Genomic DNA, 12,579 nt, shown 5'->3' on the forward strand with positions numbered 1-12,579 from the left:
GCAAGCTAGTGTTAATGAACTGGTTAGTTGAATAGAAAAAAATAATCCTATTTTGGTGACAAAAGCTAAACATTCTATAGTGAATGTGTGGCAGTTGGAAGACTCCACAGGATTTTTCCATCTTAAGAGACCCTTAAGCATGGGTTTTTCCTCATACTAAACAGGTATTGTTTCTGTGAATGAAAATGTCTCATAGAGTACAATAGGTGTGATAAATGTCCCAAGTCCTGACACATCCTCAGCTGCATCAACCAATAGGCTATGGTGACATCTGAAAACTTGTTTTCAGATATAGAGGCAGTAGAATTCAAGGCTGAGGATCTGGAAAGATGGCTCAGTGGTTAAGAGTACTGGTTGTTCATCCAGAGGACCTGGGTTCAATTCCCAGCACCCATATGGCAGCTCATAGCTGTATATACTTTCTGTCCCAGGAGATCCAACACCCTCACACAGACATGCATGAAGGCAAAACACCAATGTACACAAAATACAAATAAATATTTCTTTTTTAAATATTAAAAAAAAAGAATTCAAGGGTGGGAACACTATAGGCCAGTGAGACAACTCCATGGGTAAAGGCACTTGCTGTCAAGCCTGACTACCCAAATTCAATCCCCAAGATGCAAATGGTAGGAGGGAACCAACTCCTGAACGCTGTCTTCTGGCCTCCACACCTTGTGGCACACTTGTACCTGTTTTCTTCCCCCATCTGTCTCTGTGTCTCTTTCTCTCTCTCTCTCTCTCTCTCTCTCTCTCTCTCTCTCTCTCTCTCTCTCTCTCACACACACACACACACACACACACACACACACACACACACACACACACTGGATAAACAGAGAGAGAGAGAGAGAGAGAGAGAGAGAGAGAGAGAGAGAGAGAGAGAGGCAACATTTTTAAAAAACTGAACATCTGAAGTTACTGAGAGTGCTTGTTGTGACAGAGACTTTCGGTTTTTGTTTATTTTTTTTAGCCTTTGTCCCATTACACATCCCCAAAACTGTCTTCAAATTCAACAATCCTCCCAGATTAGTCTCCCTAGTGTTCCAGGTGTGTCCAGCTTCAGCACAGCTTGGGTGAAATTAAGATCCCCCACAATGGAGTCCACCATTTATTGTTTAGATGAATGTGTAAAGTAAGCCAAGTAACAGATAGACTCTAGGTAAAGTGCTTAATGTAGCATTTGATGAATGAACAATTTAGGAAATGCAGCAGCATTCTTATCTTAAATAAGAGCAAGTGCTGGAGGTTAGACTAAATACAGACATCTTCTACATTGTGTTTTGGACTCAATGACTGTTCTGATCCCCTCCCCTTCCCATTTCACCTCAAGTGCAGGAATTAGAAGAACACAGCAACTCAGCCATTGAAGCCCCACTCCACAAAGTTTTCCTGTTCATGCATATGCAACTCAGTCTTCTCTCAGCAGAATACGCTGTTAGAGTAATGGTCATGGGTCAGAATGCTAAGCTTTCCCTTAGATCAAGACTTGATTGGAAGAGAGGAGTCGAGATGGTGTCCCCCTATATTTGAGAAATTTACCTTCTACAGGATCACAGAAATAAACTGAACCACCTCATGAAGTAGACAGCACTTGCCAAGGACTTGCCTACATGGTATCTAAAAAGCTATTTCCAAATGATTCAACCACATACCCTAGAGTTGGAGATAACATATGTTCGGTAGCTTATAATGATGGTGGTGCATGTCTGCAGTCTAGCACTCCTGGGCCTAAGGCAGAAAGATTGCCAGTTCAAGGCTGATCTGTGCTACATAGTAAGACCTTGTGTCAAAAAACAAAGAAGAAAGTATTTGGTGTGCTAATGTTTAGGAATTTTTTTTTTAATCACATTTTCCCCAATGAAAGAGTGATTAGAATACCTAATTCTCAATGAAGAGTTCCTCCCACATGGATCCTTGTCTGTGTTAGTGAAACCTCATAGCTATCCTGCTCTGTTCTTACCCTTTTTCATTCTGGTTTCTGGTGCTTAGCTATGTCTGTATTGCTTATTTTTATATTCCACATCTTTTGTACTGTAGGATCATTTCTGATCTCCATGCTTCCACAGTGAGGTAAGACTCTGACCTAAGGACCAAATCCCTGGGGATTCTTAGCTGTGACAAGGTCTCAGTGCAAAATCACAAACTTTAGCATTTAGAAGAAATCATGGAGCCAACTTGTCTTGTTGCTATAGCCTTAGACATGGCCTCATCTCTGTAGGAAGAAAAACACTCTTAGATCCAGAAATAATTTTCAAATGTTTCCTGACAATGAATCTAAAAATAATTGGCCCCACTAAGGGAGATGTGAGAAAAAGAACTGAATGCTTTAACATTTCTGTTTACTGTAAATGCTTTAGAATGTCTGTAATTCACTAATCAAAAAACCAGACACCTAAACAGAACAACACCTTTTCAAGAGGCTGTAGTGAGCCATAATGCTAAAACCAAGGGGTGGAAGTAGATAAGAACCAGCTTCTGCCGTCCAACACAGATTTCTAATTTTCTGTCAACAGTGGATACATGTCACCACAAATCCTCCTGTGGTGAAGATGCTGTTGAAAACCACGGGGCAGCTGAACTTGCTAGAATAGGCCCCAATCCCAGCTACTTGGGAGACAAGCTGAATGACCACAAGTTCCAGGCCAGCCTAGGTTACACAGTAAGTTCAAAGCCAGTCTGGGTAACTGCCTATATTTAAATAAAAAGTAGTAATAGTAGTAGTAATAATAATAATAGGACTGGGGGTCCTGGCTTTAACCTCCAGTATGGAAAAAAAAACTCACAAAGCACCTCTCTCTCTCTCTCTCTCTCTCTCTCTGTTTCTCTCTCTCTGCTCTTTCCTTCTTTCCCTCCCTCCCTTACCTTACCTCCCAAGTGCTCCTTGGAGTAGATTAGAATATGGGTAGCCACACTTGCATGCATTACTCCTATAGAGAACTGTGATGGGATAAAGCTTATGAGCGAGGTGACAGCCACACTGCCTAAGCCGGAAATACCACACACACTCCATGTATCTATGGCTGTGCTGATTGGCTCTGTGTCCTTATCTGTAAAGTGGACACACACAGTGACCATCTTTTTGCTTCACTCATCTGGTGTTAGGACTATAAATGTGGTCAGTCCATGGAATGAACCAGCACATGGTAAAGTCTGTGCATATGTCAGCTAAGTCAGTCTACATTCTTTGTAGACTTTGTAAACACTCACTGATGATGGTCCACTGTCAGCCTGAGGTCTTTTCTCAGGAAGCAACAGAAGCATCAAGAAAACTCTCCTGTAATTGTAGGGTCTTCAGAGACAAATGGACCTTCTGACACATGTGATGTGTTTTCTTTGGACACTCTTAATTCTTTGTTATATTACCATCCCATGCAGTAATTATCTCAATATGAAAGCATCCTACACATGAATCTGTGTTACTGAAAATAGTTTTATTTTAACAGCAAAATTGAGACTTTTATCAAGTTGACCCTCATTGCATTTTATTGTGAGAACTTTCTCACAGATCATGAGGGTGAAAGCTTAGAATTCAGTTCTTGAGCTAGCCCTTGAGATGGTTCAGGAGGTAAAGGCACTTGCTGCCAAGCCTCACAACCTGAGTTGGATCCCTGAGAGTCAGGTGGGGGAAGTAAAGAAATGAATTTGCAAACTGCTCTCTAAACCAAGCAGGAACCTAATGATCAAAAAGTAAGTTCTTGATTGGTTTGAGGAACAAGAGCAGCTAAATTAGCTTGTAATATTATGGTTATTATTTATTAGGGATATCTTGGGTCCTAATTTGTTTATCAACTTTGAATAAAAAACTAATAAAAGAATCAAAATGGTCATCTCAATAAACTAGTGTCCTTCTATACATAGGATAGATTGGAAGGTGTTCACAGGTTGTGTGTTAAAGAACAAGAGGCAGGTGTAGCAGGCAGTCACTAGCTAGGTCCACATGTGAGTGAAGGATGGACTTTGAGGCATCTCTTTGCCCAGACATGGAGTAAGCCAAAAGCATTGCTTCCAGACTGGTTCCAGAATCACAGCTGGGATAACTGCCCAGACATGGGGCCCATTGTGCCCACAGCTCTAAAGATAGAACATACTGCTCAGAGTTGACAGTCATAGTCTCATAAATCCATTTTTTTTCCATTTCACACAAAACACTCCTAAGAGAATCTTGCTCTACTGCTGCCTACTGTCAAGAATTGTAAATGACAAGATGGATCTAGGTCCATCAGTTTAAGGTGACACCCTTGTGTTCCTATGACCTTTCCCACAGTGTGTGACTCAATTCCTTTGGAAAATGTGGCCTCAGGAGAGAGTTTCTACTTACTTGAAAATTCTACTTCAACAAAGATCTATTTTATTGAAGACTTTTGATTTTTTTTAAGGGTCTACAAATCTAACTCCATGTTCCTAATTAGGGACATCTAAGATAAGGATCTGATTGACCTTATTTATTTTAATTTAGTAAGTGGAACTTTGGAAGGTTCCAAGGTCACCCTTCTGAAGGGATCTTCCCAAGGGCTATGAGGAAGTGTAAGAGACTCAAAGAGTGGGAAATCTTGTAAGTTGGTAGAAGTTTCATTGTTAACTACAATCTTTTATTTCCTCTCTATCAGATTTGATTTCTTGAAATTCCACATCAAGGTGTGACAGGGCAAAATAGTGAGGAGCTTCTTCTATCTTGTATTCTTGCTGAGGCCATTTCAGCTTTAACTAGAATTGAATCTCCTTGATGGAGAATCTTGTGGAAAATTACTCAACTCTATTCTAGGACCTGAGGCCAAGATACCCCAGCTAACTTATTTTAGCTTCTGTTAAACTGCCTGCATGTGCAGACCTTCCCCTGCAGGCCCAGAGCAAGATACCAGGATGTGGTTTTTGCCTTTAAAAGCCCCTTTTCTAAATGCTCAGGGCTACACTTGAGTCTGGAATATCGGAGTGTAGTTCCAGTTGGCTGGAATAAAGATTTTCAATTAGCTATAAGCTATGTCTGAGTGGTCATCTCTGGTGTGCTCTCTGTAACAAAGAACGCCGAATATTTTCCATGCGTGTCTATGCATGTCCATGGACATGGTCCTGGGTCATTGGGGGCTCTTCTTTCTAATCTCTTATCAAACAGGCTTATCTACAACTGAAAGAATTTCACCAGCAGAGAATATTCATGCAGACATTATTGCATTTGACACCTAAGGGAAACTGTTTTCAGTCCTATTAACTACCTACATCTTTTTTTTTTTAATTTTAAGATTTATTTCATTTTCTTTGTGTTTATGTACGTGTCTGTCTGTGTGAGTGCATGCCACACATACACAGGTGCCCATGAAGAGCAGAAAAGTGTGTCAGATCACCTGGAGTTTGAGTCACAGGGGATTGTGAGTGGCCTGACATGAATACTGGGAAGAGTTGCTGCAAGCATTCTTCACTGCTGAGCCATACCTCCAGCCTCTAACTGCCCAAATCCAAGGGGCGGGGGAGCTCAGCTGAGCCAGGCAAATTAGTCACTGCATATTCCATCCAAATCGAGCTTCAATTTAGATCAGTGAATGCTTTGTGCTGTACAGGTAAATGTGGAGAGACAGAAAGGATGGGAAGAAAGACAAAAATATCCCAACATATGGGTAGCCACGGAACTGACAGATGGGGACCATTTTAGTCCAAGAAAGACAGATTAAGAAAGAGAAAGGTGTTTGAACCAAATCCACAGATGTGGTGGGATATTATGCTATTACTGCTGTGTCTTAATACCATGAAACAATCCTGTTATCCTCATTCCTGCAAATGTGGGGGGGAGGGGACTGACAGGCATGGAAACAATGCTGCTTTGCCTACCACCCTCAATGTAGCTCTCCAGGAGGCTTATCTCAGAGTCATTCAAATTCCACCATTCTCTTCTGCTAAAAGACAACTCCTAGAATTCTCTCACCACTCCTTCTTAATAAATTGGCTGCAGGGCAGGGGAAATGACCTCTAAGTCTCTAAATGGAGAGAACTAAGGAGCTGGCTCCTGAACGTAAAACCTAAATCCCTGTTAGAACCAATAAATCAGGGAGGTAGGAGCACATGTTGATAGTCTGTTCCAGAGTCTAAGCAAAGACAATTCCTGTCCATGCATCTAAAAGCTGATTATTATCCCTTAGTACCTCTGGCATAGGAAATGAATGAATACATTCCTTGGATTCACACAATTTTATGTAGCTCAAAGAGATCCTTCAGATTGAGTTTGGCTCCTCACTTCATAAGAGGAGAAAATCAAGAGATGGAGACTACAGAGCCAGGCATGCTGGCTGGCACTTATAATCCTAATGCTCAGAAGCTGAGGGAAGAGGATTTCTGGAACTTCAAAGCTAGACTGGGCTATGAGTGAAATTGTCTCAAAGCAGAAGAGAAGTGGGAAGGGGGGAGGGCAAAACAGGGTATCTAAAGTCAGGCTACAACCTGAGCAGAGATATCTATTCTAATTCAGTGGTTTTTCATTAACTTCCTAATTCCTATTAACCACATCATCTCATACCAGACAGTTGATATTATAGGGAAGGTTAGGCAGAACTGCCCATTTCTCTATCTGATATTACTAAAACACAAAGGGACAATCTTTTATTATGCCTTGTTTCAAAGAAAAAGGATAGACAACAATAAAAAGGAAATGTTGTCCATAGAAAGATTTTGGTCACTGGCAAGTGAAAGTCTTCAGATTCTATAAGTAAGAGAGTTCTGTCTTGTGGAGGGTATTATCTGAAGCATTACTTCCTTCCTGAAACATCCTGGTGACATCTCAGAAGCTCCCAAGCAGAACTGTAGTGCTGTGGTTTGCATGGGAAAATGTCTCTCATAAACCTTGGGCCACTCAGCCATAAAGGGGATGACTCTATCCAATCCCTCCCCTCAGGGCTCAGGGAAACCCTGGAGAGAGGAGGCAGAAATGTAAGAGCTGTAGGGATGGAGCACACCAGAAGAACAAGGCCCTCTAAATCAACAGGATCAAATCTCAGATGAACTCCAAGAGACCGAGGCAGCAAGCACAGGGCCGGCACTGGTCTGCACCAGGTCCCCTGCGTTTATATTAACGGTTCCAGGTAAGTAATTGCATGGGGTTCCTGAGAGTGCAACCAAGTAGGTCTCTGCTTCTTATGTTTTCTCTTGGGCTCTTTTTCTTTTGTTTGTTTGTTTTGTCTACTTCTGATAAGTTAGGTTATTGTTTCATCTTATTATATTGTATTATATTTTGTTTTTTATTATCCCTTAGAAACCTATTTGTTTTCTAAAGACAGACAGAAAGGGGATGGATGTGGAGGGGAGGAGAGGTAAGGAGAAGTAGTGAGAGGGGAAACAGATATACTATGTGAGGGGGAAAATCTATTTTCAAGAAAAGGGGTGAAAAAAATGTCTCTCTCAGGCTCAAGGGCTTCCATGCTTGACCCCCAGCTGCTGATGCTAGCCTAGGGAGTTATATATACAAATCATTAGGAAGTAGCTACTCTGTTGAGGAAATGGGTCTCTGTGGGGAGGGGGGTGCAGTTTAAGGTTCTCAGCCCACTCTGCTTTCAACCCAGTCTCTGCTTCTTGATCCATCCAGACACAATCAAGCAGCTTCACCCTCTAAGATCTTTACCTCCCTACCATAATGCGCTATGTGCCTTCTGAGAAGCTGAAAGAAATCTCCTTTTTAAATTACTTCCTGTTAAGTAGTTGGTCCCAGCAACTAACTACTTTAGTTGAGAAAAGTAACCAATGAAGCCGTGTTCTGGTTCCCAACACATCTAGAACTCTCTCTAGCCATTCTGCTCCTGGTTCCATGATGATCCTGACTCTGCTCAGTGTACACAGAAGGGAATGGTAGATGCAGCTGTACTAATCTAGTCTCTCCACAGCTGCAGAAGGCGGAGCAGGTGCTGCCTTCAGTAGTAGTTCATGCTAGCTGACTAACACAATGGACTTAGTGATGAAGGCAGGCATATGCAAAAGCTGCCGGAGGGAGATAGGATGGTCTTTAGGCAGGACTCAAAGTGTATGTGCCAGGGAGATAAAAATGTGGGGTATAATCTCTTCTAGATAGAGCAAACTACCAAGCAAAGTAGGGTCCAACATGAGAAAATACAAGAATGGTTCAGGTGATGGAGGAAACAGGAGATAACCATATAAAGTGAACTGAGCCAGTCTCAGAAAGGAAAATAGCATGTTCTTTCTCATTAGTGGTTCCTAGATTTTCATATACGTACATAAAATCGCATGTGTGCATGAGAAATAGGGGAGGGGAAAGTACATATAAAACTATCCAGGAGGGCAAAGGGAGCTAACAGAAAAAGTGATGGGTAAGAAAAGAGATAATAAAGGGTATAATGGGGAATGTGTATAACATACAATATTTACACAATAGGCTGGGTATTGTGGTGCACAGCTTTAATACCAGCACTGGGGAAGCAGAGGAAAACTGAACTCTAAATTCAAGGCCAGCCTGTTCTATACAGTGAGTCCCAAGCCAGCCAGAGCCATATGATGAGAGCTTATCTCAAAATTACAAAACAAAACAATCTACAGTCATGCAAGCTTAAAATAATTTTTAAAAACTTTATTATATTTCATGTGTATGGGTATTTTGCCTGTGCATATGTCTGTACCACATGTTTGTCTGGTAACTGGAGCGGTCAAAAGAGGACATCATCAAATCTCCCCAGAATTAGAGTTAAAGATGGCTATGTGCAGTCATGTGGGTGCTGGGAATCAAACCTGTGTTCTACAAGACCAGCAGGTACTCTTAACCACGAAACCATCTTTCCAGCTCCAAAATAACTATTTTTAAATCAAATTAAATATACCACTTAAGATCAGAATCCAGATTTCTAGGAAAGCCTATTTTGAGCCATGTGTGCACACGCTGTGTTCTGGGGTGACTTGTGTGGCCTTTTGATACCAGTGGGATGTCAGGAAAAGAGGAATACAAGAGGTCCATAGCCTGCCAAAACCTGGGCTTTGATGTTCTCAGAGCATCTCAAGAGTCAACTGAGTCTTCTTAAATCAGTGGTTCTCAACCTGTGGGTCATGACCCCTTTGGGATAACGTATCAGATAGATATTTACATTATGATTCATAATGGTAACAAAATTACAGTTATGAATTAGCAACAAAATAATTTTATTGGGGGCCACCACAACATGAGGAACTGGATTAAAGGGTCGCAGTATTAGAAAAATTGAGAACCACTGATTAAATGTATTCTTTCATTAAAAATAAACAAACAAAAAACCTTAGAAAATACCTAGTAATAATGAAAACTTATCTATTAAATATACCATTTAATCATTATAAACCATTTCCATAATTAAAAACAAAGCCAAAAAAACTTCCAAGTCAATATTTGTTAGTGTTCATAAAACATTTGCCATGAGAAAACGACCTCCATCCCCAAGATAAGATTTTCCCTATAAAAAATAAAATAAAATAAAAAAACAGGTGGAGTCATCAGACTAATGATATCAAGGGCCATTTAGTCCATGCCATTAGTCCATGCCACAAAAAAATCTGATAAAAATGTTGACTACATCTTCAGTGGAATACATTGGGTCTTAGCCCTCAATGAAACCATTGTATTAAGAGTTTTATTTCTTATTAAACATTAGGAATCTAGTACATTATTCAACACTTTGGACGTTTGGTAAGAACTCTCATAAATCAGTGAAAGGCCTCCTGGCCTATCTGAATTCAGAAACTAAAAACCAAATGTCCGCAGTGGAGAATTCAAGGTCCTATCCAAGATCATGCCTGCTCACTGAAAGGCTGCCTTTTGGGTTATAAACATCATGAGTCTTGCAGTTAGCTCATGTCTTGGCTCAGCAGTTTTCTAATTGCTAATGGTTGTCTGTCCTTCTAATGTCTATGGAGATGAGATGACAAATATTCACCTGAATTAGTAAGCTCTAAAATGCTACCCTGGAAAGGAGCATTCTGAAAAACCATCACATAGTTCTTGTGGTAAAAATAGAAAGAAAACTATACCTGTCTCCTCAAATCTCTTGTTTTCTTGGTCATCTTGTCAATTGCAATGTTGAGAGGGTCTCCTTTTTCTTTTCTTCCAGTCTGTTAAGAAAAAAAAAATCATTTCTGGTTTACAAAATTGAGTATCAAGGACATTAATGTTTAAGACAGTTCAGGGAAATATTTAAGTTGCAAAATCCAACCAATTAAAAGCAAAACAAAACATTTGTTTAAGTATACATGAATGAACATGGATAGGTGACTAAAACTATTTTTCTAAAATACAAATTAAAATTTTGAAAGTCAGCAGGTTCTCAGGACAGCCATATTCATGTTCAACTTCCTTCACATCCATTTTCTTCCTCTCCTGCCATTTATGGATAAGAAACATAATACAAAATGTGTTTTGCTTTAGGTTACAAAGACAAATATAGTGGGATTCTTGATTATGTAATCATGCTTATAAAACAAAAAACAAATAAATGTTTTTTTATGAAGAATTCACAGGACCTGGGGAGAAGACTAAGTAGATGAAGTTCTTGACATGGCACAGCCTGAGAACTAGAGTTTGTATCCAGAGAGCCCACATAAATGACAGGGCAGGGCAGCAACCCACTTGTAATTCCAGCCCTCTGAAAGCTGAGACAGGGATTTCCCTGGAACACACTGACTAGTGGGGCTAGTGTATCACTGAGTTCTGGGTTCAAGTGTGAGAGACCCCGACTCAATGATTAAATTGGAGAATAAGATAGAAAAACTCCTAATACACACATGAGCAAATATACCTGCACACACACACATGTGTACATACACAAGAACGTGCATATATGTACACACACCAGACACGTACAAAATAAAGGCTTAAAAACAAAATTTCTGTTGTCAAAATGAAAAATTTTATGCCAATATTTCAAAGACCACATTGCAGGTTTTGTACCGAGATTGGGAGAAATGCCTTTCTAGAAAATTAAGAACTTCTAATCTCTGCTCTACAAAGCAGGAGAGGTGCCAAACACAGCCATAAGCAACTCACAGCTTGTGATCATGAGTAAATCTTTCCTTATGACTCCAACATATAGTTAGAGAAGCAAAAAGAATAGAATAAACAACACTTCAATAAACTATTCACTTAAATTTTCACTAGTCTTATGTTGATTTTTCCATTTCCCTGATGGCTATAGAAAGACAAGGAAAACCAAATAAAGAGAATCTGCATTATTTCTATTTTTAAAAGTTTGGATTTTTTTTTTACATCTATTTCATTTATTTGTGTGCGGAGTTGGGGGTGGGTAGGTGTGATGGATGGTGGTAGTGCACACCTTTAATGCCAGCTCTTGGGAGGCAGAGTTAGGTGGATCTTTGTGTGTTCAAGGATACAGCCAGCATGGAGACACATGCCTTTAATCTCAATACCAACCATAGAAGACCTGGAAGTCTGTACAGACAGGCAGTGGCGAGTCAGTCATGTGGTTGGGTTTACAACCAATGAGAAGGCAGAACAGAAAGTCTATATAAAGACAAACACACAGGAAGTAGGTCTCTTGGCTGAAGAGGATAGCTGCAGCAGTGAAGGGTAAGGCTCTTAGCTCTGACCTCTTGGGCTTTCATCTTTGCATTGGCTCTGTGTTTTTTATTTAATAAGATGGTTACTTCTACAGGTAGGGCTTCATTTGGGCTGCCATGTAGAGAACAGAAGACAAGAAGAAGTCAGTTCTCTTCTTCTACTATGTGCATTTCAGGAATTGAACTTAGGTCATCAGGATTGACAGCAAGGCTCTTCCTGCTGAGCCATGTTGCCAGTCCTCCACAGCTCTGTTTTGTTTTGTTTTTACAGTGACAAGATTCCCATGGATTCAAAGTTCTACAAACACTGCAGGTGTGCCATCTTCTACACAAGAGGCAGTCATTTTCAAAGAAATGTGTGAAAGCTATTAAATCACCAAAACTTCAGTCTAACACCCTATAAAGTTATTTATTTATTTGTTTGTTTGTTTGCATTCCTAGGGGCAAGCCATCTCTTGCTCCATACCTCATCTGTACATAATCTCACAAAGCCCCATAGTTGAGTAAAAAATGTGTGAGTTCCTAGGTGACAACATTCTGCCTAACAGATGATCTGTTGGGAGAAGAGAAATGACCATGTATCAGGCACATAAGGGTCCTTTTTTCATAAGAAAAAAAAAAAAAAAGACAAAACAAAAACAAAAAAACCAAAACCTTGATACATGTATCCCATACAGACAAATAGGCATTGGAATTACAAGCTGGGCTGAAAGCAGCCACTTTATTTTTTTCTGCAACTTGCTTCATTAAGCCAGCTCTTCTAAACAAATATGCAATGCATAGCTTCACAGAGTTTTCATTGAAAAGTCAAACATCGGGGCATATGTGTGCATATTTTTAGTTGTCTGGAATTCTGCAAACCCTTCCTTCTATTCTCTCTCTCTCTCTCTCTCTCTCTCTCTCTCTCTCTCTCTCTACACACACACACACACACACACACACACACACACACACACACACACAAACTCTTTCAGATGCACACATTGAGGTAGCTGGTGGAAGAGCTTGAAATAAAGAGGCTAACATTTTACAACTTTGAAATATCAGCCCATA

At 40.2% G+C, this 12,579-nt stretch overlaps 1 protein-coding gene across 6 annotated transcripts in view; it reads right to left on the reverse strand.

Moving 5' to 3' along the window:
* The window catches only part of Ctnna2 (catenin alpha 2), a 1,144,108-nt gene that overhangs the window by 261,914 nt on the left and 869,615 nt on the right, over positions 1–12,579 (reverse strand). For all 6 annotated transcript variants that reach the window (XM_042273493.2, XM_042273492.2, XM_076566967.1 and 3 more), the window contains one exon: positions 9,985–10,065. In XM_042273493.2, the coding sequence (XP_042129427.1) occupies positions 9,985–10,065 (81 nt within the window). The remainder of the gene's footprint in view (positions 1–9,984; positions 10,066–12,579) is intronic.

The sequence above is a fragment of the Peromyscus maniculatus genome, chromosome 3 (genome assembly GCF_049852395.1).
Source record: "Peromyscus maniculatus bairdii isolate BWxNUB_F1_BW_parent chromosome 3, HU_Pman_BW_mat_3.1, whole genome shotgun sequence".
NCBI lineage: Eukaryota > Metazoa > Chordata > Mammalia > Rodentia > Cricetidae > Peromyscus > Peromyscus maniculatus.